The sequence below is a fragment of the Balaenoptera musculus genome, chromosome 12 (genome assembly GCF_009873245.2).
Source record: "Balaenoptera musculus isolate JJ_BM4_2016_0621 chromosome 12, mBalMus1.pri.v3, whole genome shotgun sequence".
Classification (NCBI taxonomy): domain Eukaryota; kingdom Metazoa; phylum Chordata; class Mammalia; order Artiodactyla; family Balaenopteridae; genus Balaenoptera; species Balaenoptera musculus.
The window spans coordinates 35828864-35853377 of record NC_045796.1 but is presented as its reverse complement, the minus strand read 5'-3'; the positions used below and the strand labels follow the sequence as shown (position 1 = coordinate 35853377).

Genomic DNA, 24514 nt, shown 5'->3' with positions numbered 1-24514 from the left:
CGGAAAGTCTGTGATATTGCTCTACCCAGGAAAGGGGCGAATGTTTAGATTTTCTTAGTTGTTGAAGGTGTAGCATCAGTCCTTCAAAGGCCATTTATTTAAATGTGTTAATGCTTTCCTATCAGAGAGCATTTAACACCTGGCACTGTTGAATTAGCTATTAAGGCTTCCTGCTAATTTATAATACTATTTAGACAAAGACTGTTTGGTTAACACAATTACGTTTAAGAAACTTATATATTTTAGAATAGGGGTTAGCAATCTAAAAGCCATTTAGTGAATCAGGCTCATTGAACAGATAGGTGTAAATGACCTAGGACATAGGAATAGGCAAATCAACAGCTTCAGTTCCCAGCTGGCTCTTGTTGCTTGCTCCATACGGGATGTCTCCCATCACGTGGTGTCTGGCCTGCAAGCACTGTGTGGGCCATGCCCGTGGGCTTGCCTCAGAATTTCACAAAAAATGATGACTTGCTTGATGATCACAAAGGACCATTAAAGGCTGTTCCTTTAACAAATATGAAAACTAGGACCCAGAGAGCTGAAATGGTGATCCCAAGGACACAATGTGAGTTATCGTCAGTGCTATAATTAGTACCTCTACTCTAGCTCTCCAGGGCAGAGGTTGAAGAATGTGTCTCTCCCTTTGCTAAAATCTATACTGCATGACTTGTTTCTTACCCAGATTTTAAATTGAGAGAACATGTCATAAACAGAGAAAACACCACCTTCATACAGAGCTAGGGTAAAAGATTTATGTCACAACATACCCACTCCTCATGGTTTGCAAGTCAAATTAAGCAAAAATGTCGACTGAAGCCAATTTTATAGGAGAATGTATTTCTTCCACTTTGTGCTCCAGAAATTTGCTTCCTTTCTGCACTGTCATTCTGCCATCCTCATTGCTCTTCTTGGAGAGTTGGTGCTGTTCAACTAGTCACAGAGGGAAGATATCTAGCTCCAAACAGTGAGTAGCAGAGAACATGGCCTTGCTATGTTCTCTCTGGAACTGTGCAGTCAGGCAGCAAGAATGAGAACAAATGAATATTACTGGTGAAATATCCAATTCAACTTTTCTTCCAATTCAAGAATCCCTTTTACAGCATTCCAGGCTGATGATCAACCACACCATGACCACTTCCAGGGACAAGGAGCTAACTACATTTTTGAGACACTTGTTTCATTAGTGAACAGTTAAACGTTCCAATGTTAAGATTGTTCTTAATACAGAAGATAGAAGAAATGCAGTTTCTGTTGAGCAGTTCTGTTTTTTTCTTAATTACCTCTTAACCAAATAGAGCCCCAGATCTATATTGTTCATTTAATGACCTGAATACTACTTAAATCAACCTATTTGTTGTCTTTACATGATCAACAAAGTGTCCATTCTTTCCAAAAATATTTTTTGGATGCTAACATTAAAGGTTCATTCGAAAGTATTTAGCTAAGAAAATTTCTTCTCCTCTCAAGGCCTTTTAACTATCCCATCTTATTAGAGCTCTTTATATCTGAACTCGCTAGTTGTGAATATTTTTCCTCCTTCTTCTTCAATGGAATAATCTAAGATTGGCACTAAAATTTCATTTTTAGAACCATTCATCATCTGACTAAAGACTCATAGCTACCTATGCTGTAATTTTTTATATCTGTTTTTCTTAAGTCTAGGTGTACATTTGCCTAGACCACCTTTGCTCTTATGAAAATCACCAAAGTTTGGGTCATTTCCACATCATGTAATTTTTTTCTAATTTAGTCCATGTAGTTCTGGCATTAAATGAATACTGGACAAAGTTACAGCTCACAAACTTGGATTTTTATTTTTCCATTTGCTTTCTTGGAGGTATTTTTATTTGTATGTGCAAAGCTCCCCTACTTTTTAATGACTAATATTGGGATCAGAGATATGACCTTAACTGGCAAGAGATTATGATATCATTAAGTGATTTGGTTGCTCTCTTCTTTAACCAACTGAACATGAAGACTCCTTTGAAAGTGGTTCAGTAAAGTTCATTTAAGTTCATAGAAACTTAAATTCACTTATCTAATCATTTCCATTCAACTCTGTGTTGCATTCAGATACCTGAAAGTGACTGAAAAAGCATGTGAAAAAAATGTATTGTGAATGGTTTTAAATTTCTGAAACATTTAGGTTATATTTCTTGAGTTTGTATGAAAAATAGTACTCTGCTCTAAAATAAGGATTCTTTAAGTCAGAAGGCAGCAAGGTTACTGGGAATTTGTTTTTGTGGAAAGAGAGTCATATCATCTGAAAGAGTTACTGTTGCAAGCCGTTTCCGTTGTAAGTCAGGAAATTTTATGAACATAAATATAAGAATATCACCTTGCAGGTGTTTATTTTTATTAGAAGTGCAAAAATCTGTTATAATACCTTGTAAAGTCAAGATTGAAAAGATTGATACACACAGAAAAAGGGAAAAATCTACAAAAGAAATTTTAGAAAAAGTATATCAGTTCATCCTAGAAATCAGCCAGTCAGGTGAATTCTAGAAGCAGTTTATCAGATGAAATTGACCCAGAATTCACTTAAAATAGATACTGCTATGCCTGATCTACACCCATAAATAAATGACAATATTGAAGTACTCAAGAAAAGGCACATGAAGTAGAAAAAGCAGTGAGATGTAGGCCAAGGACCTGAATTCATTTTTTGCTTAATCATTCTCTAGCACAGAAGTTCACAAAGTGTGTTCTCAGTACCTGCAAATGTGCATCACGTGTATCATTAGAAATGCAAATTCCCAGGCCCCACCCCAGGCAACTGAATTGGAAACTCTGGGAGGGGAGAGGTCCAGCATTCTTTGTTTTAGCAAGTCCTCCCTGCAGGTGATTCTGTTGCACACTAAACTTTGAGAATCAATTCTCGAGTATGTAATAATGACTAACCTATCAAGTTATGGTCAGGATCAATCAATAATTGTAGCAGTGCTCTAGAAATTGTAAAGCATTGGTCAATTGTGAATAATTATATTCATGCCTGGGTTAATCAAATCTACAGTGAAAAGTAAACCCAATGCAAGAGTGAGTTTACCTGATAATATGAGGACCAAAAAGTGGAAAACATTCTATTCCTGCTTTCAGTTTCTCTTTGTTTTATCTTTAAGTCATCTTGCCCAACTTTGTTCTGCAGGATTTCTGCTCAGAATTTGGGCAAGTATTGATGGAAGCAAGCCTTCTTGTTTATTTAACAATTGTGAAACTATGTGTGAGCGAACTGAGGCTGTTTCTGGTGTTCTGTTTCAGTGCACTGTGAGGCCAGTGAATGGAGTCCTTGGAGTCCATGCACGAAAAAAGGAAAAACATGTGGCTTCAAAAGAGGGACTGAAACACGGGTCCGAGAAATAATACAGCATCCATCAGCAAAGGGTAACCTGTGTCCCCCCACCAGTGAGACAAGAAAGTGTACAGTGCAGAGAAAGAAGTGTCAGAAGGGAGAACGAGGTACAATCATACTAACAACATGTGCTTGTTTGAATCCTCATGATTTGATGCAAATTTCACTTTATTTCTTAGGAAACATTTATTATTATCACTCATGTCTGAAAACCCTAAAATGTGTACCAGACAAAGAATATGTTGGCTGTAAATTACAGAATATCGATGTGGTAATTTTTTAAAATGGAGCTTGATATCAGAACTTTAAACTACACAAAAGTGTGCTAATTGATTCTTAGGAAAGGGGGCTGCATTATAAGCATATAATATATGCCTATATCTTCCTTTGGGACCATTATCTTTCCTATCATCCACCTTCCTAGTACCTGGAAAACTTAGGGGAAGCCTCAGAAACACAAGGTCTAATAATAACATTTGGTACACGAGCATGGTGAATACCAGCCATCAGCTTACTCCTTTCTTCATTGCCTACAAACCAAAGTAGCACAATTAGGTGTTAAGCTTTTGTAGCTAAACATATTTTAAAGGTTACATATTTTATAAGTATAATACAAGCATTCGTGACATTTTATCCCCAGATTTTTTTTCATATTACAGTAATTTCATACATCAGATTATAGAACCTACCAAATCAATATTAAATAACTCTGTGTAAGGGCTGTTCTGAAGTCGTATGAGTGCCAAGGAAAAATATGTCATTTAATCTGATGCTTTAAGGTGATTAAACTTCCATATAGAAGATCTGCAGTTGTTGACTTTTAAAATATAATTATTCCATCTTTCTCACTAATCCTCAGCACCACTGCCTACAAATATGTTATGTAGCCATTGGTGAGCCTATAAATGATCCTCTCATTTAATTGCAGCTTGGCTGACTCTGTAGTTGAACTTCCTTTGCTTATTTCATTCATTCATTCATTCAACATCATTTTATTGAATTTTTATTTTATGGCCACACATAGTGCTAAGCCCTGGGGATTCACAACTGAACAGGGTCCCATCTCTCTCCTGAAGTTCTACTCAGAGTCCAGTGAAAGGTTGAGATGTTTAAGCAGATAATCACAATATCACATAGTAAGACAGGTTTGGTGTGTGGAAAATTTTGATGGAAACACAGAAGAGGGTGCTGTGAAAACTTGAACTTTGCTCATACAAGAAAGAACTTGGGTCACCCGTACTTTGCAGTGTCTTTCACTGTACCAAAAGACCAGACTGACCATCATCAGGATGGATACAGCCTGTCATTGCCATTAGTAATCAAGTAGTTAATGTGATAAACTTTTTGAATACATGGATTATTTTAAGGGAACTTCAAGTTTTTGTAAATTTATAAGAGGTTTTGATTAAAATTAGGTTTAAGGAATGAAAGTTGGCTAGTGAAAAAGGTCTTTCTGGCATTTGTTACCAATTAATTTAAAACATCTTAGATTTTAAAAGTTGGATTTGGAAATCAAATATTTCATCACTCTACTTGTTGGTAAGCTCCCATAGCCGTACATTTACTTATGTTTACTAAATTTTCTTAAAATTTAATGACTTACAGGTGGTCTTTGTTCATATTATTCTTTCCACAAAGATTCTACATTACTAATCAGTATTTAGTATACTTTGCTTTTAAAATATAAGTGAAGAAAATCTCATCCAATAGAAAAATTAAATTATGATACTAATTACATTTTTTTCTTTTATTTGAGGATGTGGTCTTCTAATGTATTTTGCTAGCACTGACTTAAACATTAACATTGAAAATGCTAGTTTTTAAACTAGCAACAAATAAGATAAGTAATGCCATAAGAAGTTTAAAATAGTAACCTGTAACATAAGCTTGACTTAGAAGTTTCTTTCTGGTCCTTGTTTCTTCCCCTCTGAGTAGGATACAGTGACATTTTATGTTTACAAAGAAAATGTTATACAACTAGAAAATTTTAGGTGCTTTATTCTTTTTCAAATTTGATAATCCATAGACTACTAAGTAGGAAATGTGGATTACATGTATAATTAAATTCAAGATTTAGTTCCATTTTTATTTAATTTTCATTCATCTTTTTATATGTCTGTCAAAAATGATTTCTCAAGTAGCCTAGAAATTTAAGATAGGAAGGTAACCACTTCTCCCTTCATTCCTTACTTCTCTAACCTATTAGTTTTCTTAACTTCTCTTAATGGTAACTCAAATATCAAAAATATATCTATTTGAATATGAAGAAACCAAATAGAAAAGTAATTATGACCCCTGGACATGCCACTGTATCAAATATCACATCAAAATAATAACACTACCCAGAGTCTTCTTGTTTATATTGTATATCTCAGAGCTATACAATACTGATAAACAATAAAGTGATGAAGACATGATTTCTCCTACCACTAGAATAGCTATTGCTTGAGTTGCACCTAAATGATTGTAGATTCATAAAATAACATCATTTAGGTTCATGGCTGAGCATTTTCAGATGAGAAAGCTAAAAGATAAGGTTTTTAAAAAAAAAATTTAGCCTAAAAATCTTGAATTTAAACTTACGTCTATCTTCCCTGCCTAAGAGGTTAACAATAGACAGAAGTAGATAACTCATATTTGGAAAAGGTATGCAGCATGTGTGCAGGATTTTTTCTGCTGTGTTGTAATTGCCAAAGGCAAGGTCTCCAGGGAAGAATGATAAGATCCAGAAATGACTTTCTAAAATGTACACAAAGAAGAAGCTGAATAGGAGGAACTAGTTTTTACTAACAGAATGGATTATTCTAGTTGTGAGATGCATATTTATATATATGAACTTTTCACATATATATGAAAAATTGGTTGCAAAATCTTACACATACACACATTTTTCTTTACTAATATTCTTCTCATGCTTAGAATAGTTATAGTAAGTTAATCTGAGGAGATAAATGTCATTTCTGTAGCCCCAAATCTAAACTTTTATCTGATGTACTACTTGTTCGCACATTTAGGATTATTTCCCTTTACCTGGCATGCTGCCTTTTAATATCTTAACTTCTCCATCAATTACTAGCTTTAATAAGAAGTTATTACCATTGCAGTAGTTTCTAGCTTGAGCCTATCTCAATTGAATTATATATCTGAAATGTCAAAGATACATAACATTTATTTTAAGAGATTATGAAGGCTAACATATATACTAGTATCACATATGCCTTAAAACAATATATTTTAAATAGAAGTAAACAAGGAGAAAATGCACTTTTAATGGCTACCAACTCATACTTATTAACTCTTTTGATATATTGCGTGTAACCATCTTAGATAAGGGGAAGTGAAACAGAACAGGGGAGCGTATATGTGTCTGCATTTGATGCAAAAGAGTGATTTTTTTTGTTTGGGTTTGAAGACAGGGTGCAAAGAAAGGAAGGTCACCAAAATGTTTCTCACTCATTTGTACATTTCTTTAATTAACTGAAAAGAATTTCCTGTAGGTACTGGGTTTTGAGGCAATTCACAAAGAATGAAAGAAATTTTGTTCTTTGGTGAATTGCATGAATAAGATCCTAATTACATGTAGTACATGATCTTGGGATAGAAAGGAGAGAGAAGAACAGAGTCATGAAAGAAATGGGGCAGGGTCTACTTTCTTGGTGTAAAGAAGAAATAGCATCCTTCCTAGCAGAGAAGGAGAAAAAGAATCCATTAAAATATAAATAAATAAAATGTCCAGAGACATTTCAAGGGAAGAAACAAGTGTGGGAATTATTGCATTATTTGAACATACTGAAGGTCATCTTATGTGCCTTCCCAAAATTAAAAGTACAGTTGTAAAATTCTACTAGGTTTTACATAGAAGAAAAGTGTTATATGTTAACTTACAAATTGCTATTAATCATGTTTTCAAATACCAGTATTATAAATATGCATTATATTTATCATGAGCACTATATTTAAAGTTACAGTAAAATTTGTTTTTAAAAAAGGAAACAAATAAAAAATGAGTCTGCTTTGTTCCCAGGTTTGCACCTCTGTCTTTTAGTTTACTTCTTAAAATCTTTATAACAACTACTCCAGTGATGAAGAGTTGAGTTTTCTACAGGAAGGATTCATATTAAAGATTCAGTCAAATTCAAAACAAGACATTTAGCCAAGATTTTCAGAACAGTTCTCAAAATCCAACTAGAAGGAGTCATTAGCTCAAAATTGTAGGATGCCAACTGGCTTGGAGAATTTTGATGATGGCCTCTCACCACCATCACCTCATGGAGGAGGACCAGCTGGCCTACAGACACTCATTCTGTTTAAGCACTGGAGGATGGGAGCTTTCTTCTCTTTCCCTACACCCGATCAGTACACTAGCCCTTTAACACAGGTCAGAGAAAATTCAACAAAGTGCAGAGCTGAGATAAGAATGGCATTAAAGACTGTGGTTTTCAACCAGGCATGTATTTTGCTCCCCGGGGCACACTTCTCATTGTCACACTTGGAGGAGGGGAATGCTACAGGTTATCTAGTGGGTAGAGGCTGCTAAATATTTTACAATGCGCAGGACAGCCTCACACATCAAAAATTATCTGCCAGTAGTGCCAAAGATGAGAAACCCTGGTATAAACTCAACAATCTCTCTCTGTTATCCCTCTTTGAGGCCATGTTGGTCCTTACCCAAATGGGTTTTTTGTTTAGATTCTGGGAAGGACCAGTGAAAACCTTTCATTGCCACCAATGGAAACCTGCACATGGTGCAAACCTTTGGTAACGAGAACGATTTGGTGAAACAGAGGGGAAATTTTTGCCCCCCAATCATTACAAAGGTAATAATCAATTTTATTAAAAATTAATACTCTTTGATTTTCAAATATTCCAGTACCACACGAAAATATTTAGCTATGTTTAAAACCTCCAAGAAAGGTAGTCTATTGCGAATAAATAATGCCTTTCACTCTGAGCAATGTTCCTTAATACAAATGTATAGACTTTCTCTTAAAGGCTGAGCCCAGTTTTTCATTTAATGTCCCCAATGGAGAGGCCTGTCATTTGTTTAATCGCTATATAGCTCTCTCTCCACTGAGACAAATTATGTGGCTACAGTCATCTCTTGTTTTTTAATACACTCCTATCTACTAGGTTAAACCATATGAAACTGCCATTTTTGTTGATTATAAATGGTCAAATATAAGCAGTTTCATAGGGTTCAACCTAATACTCCAAAATTTTCTCTCTCTGAATTTTGTAAATACTAGAACTAGACCTAGAGTACCATTGTTACTGATGAAAACATTACAGTTTGTATATGCCACAACTTAATTTAAATATTAGGCTTTTAATATTAATACAGGTATGCTATTGTTTTTGAAGGATGTAGGCACTCCTAACCTCTGAAAATCCCCATAAAAACATGGTTCATCTTTGGGTCCTTTTCAGTTATGCTCACTCATGGCCTATGCACTGATTTATTTGATTACATATTTTCTCCTTTGCCATATTACTCAACTCTTACTCTTCTTTGTTTCTTTCCCACCAATTACAACTTAATCTTTGAAGCATCAAATGAGCTTGCAAATTTCACAGCTATGTGTCCGAATTTATTATCCATATAGTTAAAAGAGTGTTATCACCTCTGTGACAGGCGCCAGTTTCTTTAATTGATTCTTCTGACATTGACATTACAGTGGCAGGATCTTTGCAAGCATTCTCTGTTGCCCAGGTTTGTGGGTTGAAGACAATGCTAAGATTGTTTATATATGCACAGTTTACTTCCCTCTGTAATAATGGAGCTGAAGGATCACATCCAGCACCTAGATAGATTTTTGAAAAAAGTAAAATGACAGTTACTAGGTTTCTTGCCTTGAGCACATTTTACAATTACATTGTATGTTCTTAAATTTCTCAGTGTTAATGAAAAAGTTCTGCAGAAAATAAGAAGCCTTTTATTTCATGTTTTGCAATCCCAGGTACTATACCATTTTTTATAATTCAACCAGCAGTTATTATCTTTTTATAATCAATACCAAGTTCATACCATTCCATTTCCGTAGGCTCTCTAAGATTTTGGGGACATTCATAGTCGTCAAAATTCGCGGTGGGCATTATTCACAGTGGGAAAATACTTAAGTGTTGTTATTATCTGTGTAGTCCCTATCTTGCTTTGGTGGTAGAAAAATCATTTTTAGGCTTCTGTGCTGTGTTGGTGTGTATACTGCAGCATCTCTATTCTAAAACAATCTTTATAATAAATTATTCTTGCAAATACTTATACTTTCTGAGATTTCCTTTTTGTGATTTTTCTAAATATCTAATGCTTTTCAACCCATTGGTATGTGTAACATAACACACACTGGTCAGTCTGTTGAATAGAGTAGTAGCTGTAGTAAACAAAGCATTCTTCAGCCCCCAACCAAACAACGATCTTGCCATTGTTTAGCTCCTGTGCATCGGAGTGAAGTTGTTTCAGTTGGCTTTTGCTGCATAAGAAATAAACCCCTAGCATACAGGCTTAAAACAACCACCATTTATTTAACAATAAATGTGGGTGGGTAATATGGGCTGGGATCCACTGTGCAGTTCTGGCTGGCTCCCTAACGTGGTGGACTGGTTGAGGACAGAGGAAACTGCTGTTTCTATCATCCTCAAGGTGGCTAGGGGTTCTACACGGTTCTAAGAGGGAGAGAAGAAGCAGTTCCTCTTGAGTCTGGGCTCAGAACTGGCACAATTTTACTTCCACCATGTTCTGTTATTCTATGCAAGTTACAAGGCCAGTCCTGATTCAAAAGTTGAAATAGATTTCACCTCCTGGGGGAGAAGTCCCATAGTTACTTTGCAACTTGGCATGCACATACAGGGGTGAGTGGAGAATTGTAACCGTTTTTTCCATCTACCACAGAGGTCTTTCTCTTGTTTGCAATTAGATGAGTGTGATTGCTGGTTTATTCAACATTCTCTTCCTATCTAATGTAGTGTCTCTTCCTTTGTAAAAACACTCAGTGGTTGATACAGGAGATGGTATATAGGAGATTATTTCTGTTGTATTTTCCAGTTTGTAAAGGGCAGAATAGGAAGAATAAATAAAAGGCCAGGCCAGGATACCTTCATACACTCAACACATGTTTATTAAAGCACCAGCACTTTTAGGTGCTGAAGATATAGCAATGGACAAGGAAAGACAAAATTCCCTGCCATCATGAATCTAGATATTGGTGTCATGGTTTATGTTGGTCCCCAAAGTAAAGACAATTGATGATCAGCTCACTTGTAGCATATGCTTGTGTGGACAGTTTTCATCTTTGCGATTTTTTTCTGTCAGTAGCTGCAGTTTCATTAGTTTGCTAACACATTTACAAAGACATTTGTTTATGCTGGCAAAAATGAATTATCTCTGCCTACTTTTTGTTTTGGTCTCAAGGCAAATCTATTTTTCTGTGACCACCATGTTGATATGCTAATATGTTTTTGTGAGATGGCTAAGTAGGGTTAAAGGTACAGCTTGTGGCTGTGGAACAGAGCTGAGTTAACAGGCCCTTTGGAGAAATGACCCTGAGACCCTGGCTTCATGTGCAGCCTGTTCTAGCCAACTGAGATCCCTGCCAATTAGGAGGGTTCCCCAGAGAGAGCCTCAGAGAGCATCAGCATAAATTTAAATTCTGGACCCCCAAGTATAGTTTCCAAAAGGGCCTTCTTGTCCTTTGCTAATTACAAAGTAAACATTTCTCCAGCAAAAAAGACACTTCCTCCTTTCATGCTCCTGTCCTCCTTCCCACCTCCCTAGCACAGTCACTCCTTGAAACTGCTGGTGTTGCTGAAACCTCTTTGGCAAAGAAGACACCCCACATTTGAAGGCGCAAAAGAATTATTCTTTCCATAGATCATTATCTTATTCTCTTTTTATCTACTCCAGTAACTTCTTCATAGACGTGTTACAGACTAACATCGTAGATTGTTACAGCCTGACAGAAAAGACTGGTTACCTCGTCCACAGGCCTCCCAAGAGGTGTGACCAAGCAAATACAGCCAGGTTACAATTAAATTCCCTGACAGTCATTGAAACAGAAACATTCTCAAACTTGTTTACATTAAAACCGTATCATTTTTAGCATCACGAAAGGGAAAGACCACTCGCATGGTTTAATTCTTGTACATTGCTGTCAAAGCAGACCCCAAATAGAATGTGGTATATTTTTGTACTAATGGACAAATCCAAGCATAAAGTTTTCAGCACAGTGGCTGGCATCAGTGTACATTAACATGTACAAAATGGGTGTAAATGAGAAATTCTTCAAAACTTGTTATTCCACTAAGTTTCTGCTCTCTTCCACAGGTACTTCACTTTCCATTTAATTTTCTATTCAGTTCCCTTTTCCTTTTGTTTAAAGCACCCCATTCCTCATGCCCTAAACTGGAAATGCTTTTCTATCATTTTTCTTACTGTTTTTCAGTTTTTCTAAAAAATTATTTGCAAATGTGTGTAATTATTATTTTAACAGAAAAACAATATCTGAGTGTTTATCTTTCATTGACAGTCCTTTTTCACCAAGGTCACTGTTACCTTCTGTGTATTCATCAGGATATTTGAAAAGACAGATTTCAAATTATGTTAAGCAAAAAGAAAACTATTTGCTGAAGACACAGTTTGCTCTAAGTGCTCGAACAATATCATTGGCTCCATCTTCTTCTCTCCTCTCTCTTTCTTGCCATTTCAACTCATCCTGCCTCTGTGTCTGTTTATTGGCCTTGTTCTCCCCTGCTACAGTGAGTCTGTCTCTACTCACAGGGAAAGCTGGCTCTGGGAAGCCCTAAATCTATATCCACGTTGCTCTTGGTCCAAAAGGATAGTGCGCTCTCTCCTTCAGCGTCCATTCCTCCAATCTCATGGAAGGTGCAAATTGACCCAGCTTGGCTCACATGTCTACCCTTGAACCCATCACTGTGGCAGAGGAAATGGAGTACTGTGATTGGTCTGCCTCAGTCACATGCTCACTATTGAAGCCAAGGGACACGTGGGCCACTTTGAGTAGCAGTTCTATGTAGAAATGAGTGCTAGGCTGACAAAACAACAGATGCAAATGATCTTCTTCCAAAAAAAAAGCTCAAAATCTAGAAGCTTGTACTCTTCTATAGGGTAATCCCTGTCCAATATTATTTATGGAAAAAAACATTTAAGTGAGAAAGTGTAACCAAAGTTTTACTCCATCTGTTTTAGACTAGAGAGGCATGTCTAGCATAATGCTAATAATATTTTAACTAATTTTTTTTCTGATTTCTCTGGTTTGCTAGAAAACTTTTTTTGTGAGTAAACTGGCTCTGAAATGAATAGAAAAAGAATCCAGTACTCATATGAAGGGTTTCTGGGATTGATTTGTGCAAGCTTAAGTAAAGACATGTCCATTTCCATTTCTAGCTGCTGAGGTTCTGTGTGAAATGTACCAGCGTGGGTAATGACCTTTTGCTTGATTATACATCAGGCCACTGAAACTTTAAAATTAACTCAAACCTAATTACTGAACTCTTGTGTTTATACTGTGTATACACCACCCGGTCATAACTCTAGCCTCTGTGAGCCCAAGCTGCCATAATTGAAAAATATATCTTGTAAAGGCTTGTTTTGTTTATTTGTTGTTTCTGCTGGAAAAGCCTGCTTTTCTTTTTTTTGCAAGAGATCAGATTTAGGAAATAGTTTATGAACAGAGTCCAATTACAGTTTATATCTCAATGCAAAACATACATTTTTAAATGAGATATCCCTTTTACTTTTGTATGATGTGAAATCTAATGTCTGGAAGCACAGTGCAACTTATTTTTCACTGATTTTTGAATAATATCACATTTTAGGCAAGGAAATATCAACATACTGAACTCACACTTGGAAAATATGAATAATTGCTAATTCCAAAAATGAGTCATAGAAATGTATGCATACTCAGGATCAGTAGTTAAAATATCTAATTAATTACAACCGGTGAACAAAAATTATTATCCTTATTTATAGAACGCTAATTAGATAGCTAATTACTTTTTTATGGACCATGGACATATGAAATAGTGAAATATTCCTCAAAATAATAAGTACAAGCTGTTAACATCTGATGTCATGCTCCTCTGGTTTCCAACCAACACCAAAATCATAAAGGAATTCTGTTTTGTTTCAAATTGGTTTGTTTCAATAGCTAAGACGCAGTTTACTAAAGTATTTCTTGGGCAAACTTGTGGTGGATTCACGCTTGTCCAGTTTTTCTAATTTTGCTTTGAAATGTGTAGGAGAGGGAGTTTTCCTATTTAATGTCTCTCCCTCTGCCCTTCGGCGTCCTACCATGTTGTATGCCCTTAGTGCCCCTCCTCCTGCTTTGTTTCCTGCCTTAACACCCTTTCCTTCCATTCCTGCAGGTTTCCTCCATTTTCAAAGGATTATATGTTCACAGAATCATTGTTTCGTCTGTGTTCACAGTCTTCAAAGTAGTTTAATATTTGCAGTGTCAGCCTAGTTAAGTAAAAGAGTACTGAACTAGTTTGGAAACCCAAACCATCTCAGTTCAACTCTAGATTTGGTGTTTATTTTTTTCTTTGTTTAATTTTCAAAAAAGCATTATTTTTAACATCAGTAATGGTATATATGATATGGTACGTATGGATACCATAATGGCATACTACCAATATAACATAATGGTATACATGGATAGCAAAAATTTTTCCCCTTTTTGCTCTTAGTACTACAATAAAAATCTCTATAATGTTACTGAACTGATGCACTCCCTTTCTCTCAGGAGTTAAAGAGGTAATATCGATACATCGTACATAGTATTTAGAACACAGGCTCTGGAACCAGAGTACCTGTTTTCAAATCTTAATTGTGCTTTTAACTAGCTGTATGACTTTAAGCAAATTACTTAGGCTTTGTATACCCCATTTTCCTCATCTGTAAAGTGGGGATTATAACAGTAACTACCTCACAGAGTTGTAGTGAAGGAATGATGTAGCAAGGAGTTAATGTGTGTATAAAACTCTTGAGACTTGTGTCTGGCATCTGGTAAGTGCTCAGTAGTTGTGAGATCTAATATAAAATAGAGTCCCAAACACTGGATGGAAAAACCAAAGGATGTGCACATTTTAAAAATTAATGTGTTCTACCAGATTACTTTTCAAAAAGGTTTGAACAGTTCACATTTGCAGTGTATCAGAAATGCCTATTTCCTTATAAATAGGAAATGCCTATTTCCTTATGCCAAAACTGGATGTTATCAGTCCTTTGAAGACTTGCCATTCTGATGGATTAACAATGGTATCCTTTTGTTTTTCTGACTACTAGTAAGGCTGATCATGTAAAATGACAGAGCTGCTATGGAAAACATCATGGTGGTTTGGCAAAAAAATTAAAAACAGAATTACCATATGATCCACCGATTCCAAGTATGTAGGTATATACCCAACATAAATGAAAGCAGGGTCTCAAAGAGATATTTGTACATCCATGTTCATAGCAGTATTATTCACAATAGCCAAAAGGTTGAAGCACCCCACATGTCCATCAACAGATGAATAGATAACAAAAAGTGGTATATAGACGTACAATGGAATATTATTCACCTTAAAAAGGAAGGAAATTCTATCACATGCTACAACATGAATGGACCTTAAGAATATAAAGCTAAGTAAAATAATCCTATCACAAAGACAAATACTGTATGATTCCACCTATATGAAGTACCCAGAAGAGTCAAATTCATAGAGATAGAAAGTATTGGGTTGGCAAAACAGTTCCTTCGGCTTTTTCTGTAACAACATCTTATAAAAAACCTGAATGAACTTTTTGGCCAACCCAATAGAATGGTGGTTTCATGGAGGGGGGAATGGAAATTGCTATTTAATGGATACAGAGTTTCAGTTTTACAAGAGGAAAAGATTTCCGGAGACTGACGGGTGGTGATGGTTGCACAAAAATGTGAATATACTAAAGGCCATTGATCTGTGCGCTTAAACATGGTTAAGAAGGTAAGTTTTATGTTATACACTTTTACCACAATTTAAAATAATAAAAGAAAATAGCAGTGCTGGTATTGAAGTAAGGGCTAACCAACCAGTAGCCCTGTGCTAGGGTATTTTATTTGAAACCGTTAAACAAGATGGTTTATAAAATCTTTTATGTTTTTCAATTAGACTCAGGTAAAACCTGAACTTGACATCTCTATGAACCCTCTGCTACAGTATAGCACAATATTTTTTCTTTGGAAAATTGCTTGAATCTCAGAAAGGAAAAATATGTCAGTGTACTCCCCAAGGCACTGTGCAGAGGTCATGTCAGATGTCTTAGGGTATATGTTGCTGTAGCTGTAGGATATTTAGGGTGACAAGAAATAAGTAGCTGTGAACGCTAGCTCTCTTGGGAGATACTAATATGCCTGGCTTTGTATTTGTTTGTTTCTTGACTTTCTCCTCAAATTTGTATTCTCTTATACTAATTTATGGAAGTGTGGCTTCCATATTTGTCATCTGAAGCAACAAAACTATGGAAAAGGGACATGACATTTTTAATGTTCCTAACACATACACTGTACACATAACCTTTAGCTTGTAGTAATAGTTAATGAATGGCACCATATCACTTTGAACATCTTTTCTTGTTATTTGTCCCACCTAATCCCCTAGCACAATGCTTTTTTCAGGATTTTTGTCATTTATCATTTTTGTCAGTTTGTCATTTTTGATTGCTAGATGCAGAATCTAAAACACTAGGTTGCAAACCAGCCTTAAATTGGCTAGGAGCTTAGGAGAACTACTCTGAACACTTTTTGTATAAACTCTAAGGAGGTCAGATTTAGAAAAATCTCAGCTGCTGTACTTGGATCCCATGAGCCACTGACTATTTATAATTAATATTAATAAATGGCAGATGACAGATGTTTATTGCTTAACTAAAAATGTGTGTGCAATACTAAATTTAAAAAAACAAGTTAGTTTGAGACCCAAAGGACTTGAATATATGTATTTAGAATACTGAAAAGAATAAAACTACCAACATGTGATCCAGAATCTTCTAACTGCAAAAACTCAAAGTTCCGTAGGAAACATAAAACTATTTTTAATTAATGATATTAAATATTCGATTTGCCATGAAATGCTATTCCTTTAAACTAAAAGGCCTGTTTCACAAGCCTACATTTCTCTGGAAAGGAAGCTTATGAATAATTAAAAAGCCCTTAACTATTGATCTTACTCTGTAAAATCAAGTTGTTTAACATATACAGCTTTTATAGTCAAATTAAAAAAGAAAAATCCAAATTCTGAGTTGGTTTAAATCCTAATATTCCATGGAGCCCCACTAAATAGTACAACAACTACAAGGGAATTTTCTCACCACTGGACCCTAAGGGGTAAAGCTAGAGTAGTTGTTACCTAGTTATATTATTCCTGGGAACTTGATAAGACGATTAAAATGGAGATGAGACTTCTAGTTATTAAAGAAGAAGTAAAAATGGTTTTCCAGGGTAATTATAGTGGGCCCCAAATCACCTTACAAAAAGCCAAAGAAAATACTTTGCTTGGGTTGTATAGCCTTACTCAAATCCAATAACCATATCCATTGACATAGATTCTTTATGATTGGGCTGTGATTTAACAATATGATTTGTCTAAATCTTGGCAGTTTTGCATAATTATCTTACGTAGTTCTTCAAATATTTTGGGCATGTCTGCATTGTTGTTATCTACTTCATTTTAAAAATGAGGAAACTGAGGCTTTGAGTGTGAGTAGTTGACTTTAAATCACACATAGGAAGCAACAGACACAGGACTCAAACCCAGACCTGACTCCAAGTCCAGTGAGATTTCAAGTAACTGAGGCTGAAGAAAGTTTATAACAACCTTAAGAGTGTCAGCTAGTAAGTAGATGAATCAGGACTAGAATGTGGATCTTTTGTCTGTTAATCCAGTCTTCTTTCTACACTGTCTCTTTCAACACTTTTGCCACATATTCAAGATGACCATTTATTTCTATTTTTCCGACCTTTTTAAATTATACACACCACACATGTGGTTGGCATTAGCCATTATTTCTTATTATTGTCATTTTGTTGCTGACAAAATTGAGAACCTTCTCTTTCTATCACGAAATCTGCTAAATCTTTCTTTCTGTTTTACAGTCATTTTGTTGTTCAAAGAACAAACTTGAACTTAATGAGCAAATTGGCCTTTTGCCTCAAATCACACTGCTGTTTTAAAGCCAAATGGTTTTCACAAATTGCTAACATCGTATTCAAATGGAGTAAATGGTTATGTTAGCAGCCTCACACTGTCTAAACAAAGACACTGTCAGTCAGTAGAGTCAGTGACCTTCAGGCTCTAAGTGCCACGTGCAATTTTCACAGGGTTATGTTTAAATATGGGACCTAATAAAGATCCTCATTTGGTTTTTTAAAAGGTTATGAAAATTAATACCCCATCCAACTACTATAAACTAACAATGAAGACGTAAAATGAAATTTACTAAAAAAATGTATTTCGGAGGTTCAGATTTTCAACTCAATCTACGAAGTATACATGGTCTCCTAAGTGTCGTATGAATCAGTGGATATGCCAGACATGGAGCAAAGTTCCCAGCCCAGGAGGCTTCCAAGCCTGAAGCAAGCTGTAAGAGGACAGAGTTCCAAGAGAGAACACAATGTGCATGTACGAATAAAGCAGATGCAGCATGACTTTTGGTTTGTTCTTTGGGAACTCACGACTATATGGAAAAATCACATGCTGCTCTCAGTTGCTGTAGACATCTGCTGAAGGCACGTGAGACTGAGGCTAGGGCGACGGTGCAAAATTCCTCCTAGAATATAGTAGCTTAACTTTGAAAACAAGGGAAATTGACTGTTAGCAGAATAAGAGTTTCACTATAACATTATAAATATATAGCATGCTCCTCCAAATAGGCAAAGAGAGGGCAGGGAGCTATTTGTTTGCAAAAGGATAGGAGCATGTATTTCCTCTAGTAGTATTATTAGATAGCTATTTACAGACTTTAGTTTGGGCTGTCAAAGACCAGCCCATCAACAGTGTGTGTGTTTATGATACCTTGTTCTTGGCAAAAGCTTAACAATTTAAAGAGGCTTTTAAATATTTTTTAGACATGAAATTGAGCTTACAAAATAAGCTTAATGGCAAGTTAGTCAGAAACACATGGATATGTTTTCTTTAAGTTATATACAGATTTTCAGAATTAAGATGTGGTAAAAACCTACTAGTGATCTATTAAGCCTTCTAAAGCACTTGAAACATAATTAGAGATTTTCGAATTCAAGGATGGCCTAATGGAAATAAGAACAAATTGGTGGCTGCCATTTTGGCCTTGCCTGTGTGTTTTTACAAACACTTCATTAAATCTCATTTTTGAATAGTGGATATGCTCCCATCAGGAAAAGACCAAGAGGTGTGAAGAGAGCAAAAGAAACATGGGATGTTAAGACATCAGGGTTACAGATACATTATGAAACTGCTTATATGCTGGATTTTATTTTGTTGCTGCTGTCCTGTGGGAACATGAGGACCATGGCTTTACAAGCTGACCTCACTGCCACCATATTCTCTAGAGCCATTAGAATGTAACTAGCCTAACTTCATTCTCCTCAAAATTTAAGTATGTGTGTGCTACACGGTAATTAAAACTAATAACATATGGAGTCAGAAAACTGGGAACATCGTCACCAACACATTTTTCTTTAACAAAGCCCATTTTGTGATCTATTTGTGTTTATTCTCAGCCATACAATGGATTTACATTTGAAGTACTCAGTAAAATTTTCCTAGGCCAGTTTGCAAGGATGTCTGATAGAAATAGTGTTTAGATTTATGGAGACACTTTCTACCCTTGGGCAGCTTTATCTTAACTCTTTAAACTAGCCATGGAATCATATGAGTGAGTAACTCTTTCATTTGTATTCCTGAATTTAGGTACAAATGCATGAAGATTTATTCAATTTTAAAACTTTATAGTCAATACATTTTGTAGCACATTTCAATACATAAAGAAGTGATTTTCCCAGCTTGTTGAAAACACTCTCACTCTCTTTATGTTCTATAATTCATTTGTCCTCTAACATATATATTTTCCTAGTATGAGTTATTTATTGATTTGTGGTTTTATCCCTATAATTGACACTTAGCGTCTCTTATCTTGGGTATGCACATTTGTTTTGTTTTGTTCATCTGTCTAACTTAGAAAATTGAGTTCTTTTACTGAAGACAAAGTTCCAAAGCATAGTATTTAGTTTTTGTTAGGGTTAGAGGGATGCATCTTGCTTAATATTGAAAATTCAGAAAATCCAAAGGAATAGCGTGGCTAGTGTTTACAGAATATGTTCGGAAAACACGCAATTGTGATACTTTCCTCAATTGCATATGATTAATGTATTGCAGTCAATTGGAAAATTGGTTAGGTGACTGCTTCAGTTATCAAATAATACTTCCTTGTAACACTGATTTTTTTTCATAAATGATATAAAGGGCTGGAAAAGTTTATACTTTTTGATAATTTAAACACCTCTAAAAACAACTGTTTGTTACAATATTAATTTGCATAACAAATCCTTTTTCTCCCTGAAGATATTACAAAGGTCAATTTTAGTACATTTGCCATAGTCCATTCTAAATCGTAGATTCCAAATTCATGGACTTGAGCTGCTTTTTTTTATTACTTTGCCTGATTTCTGTTATCTCCATACTGGTCTCAATCGAAAACTAGTAGGAACAGATCTAGTATTAAACCCTGAATATTCTTAAATACTGTATTAAAACTGGCTCACCAAATTTTCTAATACTGGTGAGTGAAGACACTTCATATTGAATGAGGGTATTGTTAGCTGTATTCTCTCCAAGATTCATCTTAAATTTTTTTGTTATAAGCAGTGTGTATTTATAATCAAGAAACATCACTATTATTTTAAAACACTTATAAAGTGCCCATTTGAAAATGATATGCTGTTGGATATGCTTCGTAATGTTAAACAGATGCAGACATAAAGACAAAAGCAAATTCCAGAGTATTTTTGCAGCCATGAAACCACCATAAAAAGAGGTTTGTGACCCCAATGTTACCTTAACATTGTCTTCAGCATTTCATATTTAATTATAGTAGATTACTCACCAATATAATAAATATAGATTTATGAGATACTTTAATGTTCTTAAAACAAATGAAAACCACCCAAGAGGAGCCTCACCAACCCTGAGGTTGTCCAGATTGCATTGGCTAAGATTAAGTGGAAGATCATTCATCTCCAAGGGTCATGCAATTAATCTCAGAGTGGGAGTTAAAGCAATGACTAAGCAAAAAAAGAAGCTGAAGTACAAGCCTGTAACAAAAGGAATTGAAGCTCCAGTGTCAGAGAACTTGTTATTTCCTTTTTCTTGGTGAATAGACCTAAATGCTCACTCCTTACTATCCGCCTCTTTGGGTCCTAAAATCCCACTTGTTTTAGGTCAGCCATTTTTCATGACTATTCTTAATATGGTCAAGCAGATGGAAAGAATAAGCCTTTAAAAGAGCACAATGTGTTTTAATGTCTAGGAAGGGGGGGAAAAAAAGCACTTTATCTTAGGAGTCACCAGAAAGAAATTTAGGATGAATTTACGATAATCCAGGGTTTGGACAATGAAAAACCTCAAGACACATTTTAAAGAAGAAATATTTTACTCTAGGGTTTATATATTTATTTAATTTTAAATAAAAGTCAAAGTTCATCTTTGTTTAACTCAGGTGACACCCGTTACAAGGTATGAATTCCTTGTAGCTGAATCACTATACTCTTGATAATCCCTGTGATTCTCTGTGGCAGCAAATTTTTATTTCTAATAAACACTACCTGTTTCCACCCCTTCCACTCTACTAAGATTCTCAAACCTTACATTTTAAGCCAAGACTCTTTCTGAACTTGCTCTTTTCCTTCATGGTAGAGTCTTCCTCTAACTGGGGAGAATTCTGACCCAAGATTGGCCTGCGTTTGGGGTTTTTAATGTAATGTGCCACGGCTGATGGCTCACAAAAGTGACTGCTAAGTCTGCTGCTCATGTCAGTGTTCCCACTGGATATTTTGCTCATTCTTTGGGAATTTAGAAGAATAACAAATAACCAACAAATCATCAAAAACTATAACATGTTACCCAATTCTTGGGAATAAGCCAATGAGACTAAAATCTGCTTAAATATCACAAATGTGAATTCCCAGCCTTTCAAGCTACCAAATTGTACCAAACACTCACTGATGACAATTCCATACCTCAGCTGTACAGAAGAGGCACATTCATCTGGTTAGCTGTCAACCATGAGAGTCCGTCTCCTTCTTAAACCCAGCTGGCCATCCATCCAGCAGGCAGGACCTGTGTATTTGCCCAGAGACAGCAGAAGATAGTGCCCTGTCAAAAAGAGGACGTGGATACAAATGTAATCTGGAATTCGTTGGAGGTTGGCACCAAATGTTCCATGCCAGTAATAAGTTCTGGTCACAAGAACTTAACTCTATATTCTATTAGAATTTTTGATAAGGTGTGAACATAGTAAGTCAGGAACTATAAAGATGAATAATCAAAGCTAGGTGAAAAACTAAATTGGTGAAACAGGAACTGAAAAGAAGTTTTTAAAAATGTAAATTAAAAAGATTTGCATCTACTTTCTCTTTTTTTATAACTTGAGTAAAAGAGATGAAAGACAAAGGGAGAAAGGACTCACAAGAAGCCAAACTTTTTACAAATGTGCTTGTTTTTCCTCAAAAGTCAATTATTTAATGGCTGTCCAGGGAAGGGAGTCAGAGAGAGCCAAATAGTGGTCTTAAAGTTTTGTTTTTGTTATTGGCGTTTTGCTGGGTTTTTTAATGATAGAATAGAATAATAAATTTTATTTCACTAGTATTAGTCTCAATCTGTTGGATACAGTCCTTTGACTCATTTCTGAAATAGAAATGAAGTGTGAAATGAAACTGGTATTAATAGAATATTAATAGGTATTTACTTAGCTGCTCTTCTAGGGCTTTACATCCTATGAGAGAGTCTATAGTCATCTTTAATCCAAATATTGAAATGTTAACTAATTCTATTTCACTGTATAGATTTTTAAGCAGTAGATTATATATTAGAGTTGACAAGTAGTAACATTTTATAGAATTTGGGTTGGACAACAACTTTAAATATTACAAACAACTCCTTGAGATTCTCTAACATATACACACATGCTTTTTAGTTACTAAACTCATAACAAAATACATGTCTTAAGGCAGCTTTAATTTGAGTCCTACTTTTTTCACATAATAATAAAAATGAAAGATAAGTAATGTGATTAAATTTGGGGCAACTTAGTTTTTAGGTACCTCTTCGAAGATTTTCCTAAAATGATTGGAAGTCTGATAAATTAAAAATATTCTCCATGCTGTAAGTATGCTCAATTATAAGTCAGAATAAATAGTAGAATATCTGTTTACTATGAATTTTCAAAGAAAGACATGCTGGGCTAAGGGTCAACATCACCATGATACAACATTTATTGCCTTGTATTACATACTATGTATAATATAATAATATTATATATATAATCGTAGGCATTTCCAAAAGATATTTATCTTTTGTGAGCTTATATAAATCAATAAAATACATGGATATACAAAATATATGTTGTTCTAGATTTCAACTAGATTTTTTCATATTATACTTCAAAAGTATGAAAATATCACTGAGAAAGGAACATCTGTGTCTTTTCACATATAACTTTTCTTGATTATTCCTAAGAAAGCAGACTAAACATGCAGTTCTGACAAAATGCAGCATCCCATTTTGATTTCTGGTTAGCTCAGAAGCCTTCACTGGCTGAAAAAAGTCTCTGAAAAGGGCAAAACTTTCTGACCTCAGGAGGTTCTGATAGGAAGAACTGAAGCAATGAACACCGTGAGTATAGAAAACATTGGAATAAATTCCCCAAAGTTCTGTAACCACATTGGTGTGGGCGCATGGAGGAAGGCATAATTTCCTTCTTAAAGAATCTCCCTGTTTTCACATTTTTTTCATTTCTCTTAAAGCTGATCTTGCAGATGATACACTCCAGATGAATTTCTGCTTAATAGGAATCCTTGTTCACAAATTGACACTGAAAATGTATGCACCATATACATAAAAATAAGATGGGAAGGACCCATCTTGTTTCACAATTTGTCTTATAATTAATCAGATCATTTTTAGGAAAAGCAAATTTTCGGTTCTCACAAGAATTGGATAAATATTAGAGGTATGACTTTTTTAAAAATTAGTATTTCTGACACAGCTGTTTTTTGCAGGCTTGGTCACCAGTAAATTCTATTTCTCCAAATTTCGAGGAATGAAGTTGCCAGAAAGAAATCTGTGGTGCTTATGTTCTAACAGTCTGTCTAGACAAGTTAGATGCTATTCAGAGCCAAGATGATCCATTCAGGTTACCTAGAGCATTTGAACAGTTGGATAGTGGTCTTCAAAACCATTTTTGGCATATATTTATGAACTGAAATATAAGAAAACCATTACAAAGTTTGGGCTCATATTAGTTTTCTACTGCTGCCATAAATTACCAAAAATATAGTATCTTAAACAACACAAATTTATCATCTTACAGTTCTATATGTCAGAAGACAAACACATGCCTAATTAGGTTAAAATCAGTGTGTCCACAGGGCAGTGTTTCTTTCTAGTAGCACTGGGGAAAATTCACTTCCTTGCCTTTTCCAGCCTGCATAGACTGCCCACATTCCTTGGCTCATGGCCTCTTCCTTCTTCAAAGCTACAAATGGCAGGGTGAGCCCTTTGCACATAGCATCTCTCTGGCCCTCTCTTCTGCCTCTTCTTCCTTTTAAGTTCTTTTAAGGACTCATGAAATTAGACTGGGCCTACCTAGATAATCCCAGATATTCTATCCATCTCAAAGTCAGCTGATTAGCAACTTTAATTCCATCTGCAACCTTAATTCCCATCTTCCATGTAAAGTAGCATATTCATAGGTTCCAGCATTAGGACATGGACATCTTTGGGAGGCTATTATTCTGCCTGCCACACGGCTGTTCCAGCAAAGTAGATCATGCTTCTTAGAAATTTGAAGGGCTCCTAATTTACATAATGCTCTCTGAGTGGACCCTGGGTAAATGATTACCAAGCCAAGGACCAAACATCAACTAGCATTGC

The 24514-nt window shown here is 35.4% G+C and overlaps 1 protein-coding gene across 3 annotated transcripts in view; it reads left to right on the top strand.

Annotated features, from left to right (window-relative positions):
- Positions 1-24514, top strand: part of RSPO3 (R-spondin 3) — a 75666-nt gene that overhangs the window by 34271 nt on the left and 16881 nt on the right. Inside the window, exons 4-5 of one of the 3 annotated variants that reach the window (XM_036872070.1) lie at positions 3262-3459; positions 8042-8071. In XM_036872070.1, the coding sequence (XP_036727965.1) occupies positions 3262-3459; positions 8042-8061 (218 nt within the window). In that variant the 3' untranslated portion in view covers positions 8062-8071. Of the gene's footprint in view, positions 1-3261; positions 3460-7376; positions 7436-8041; positions 8072-24514 lie in introns of those variants that run through there. The other 2 variants (XM_036872069.1, XM_036872068.1) reach the window with 2 other exon arrangements.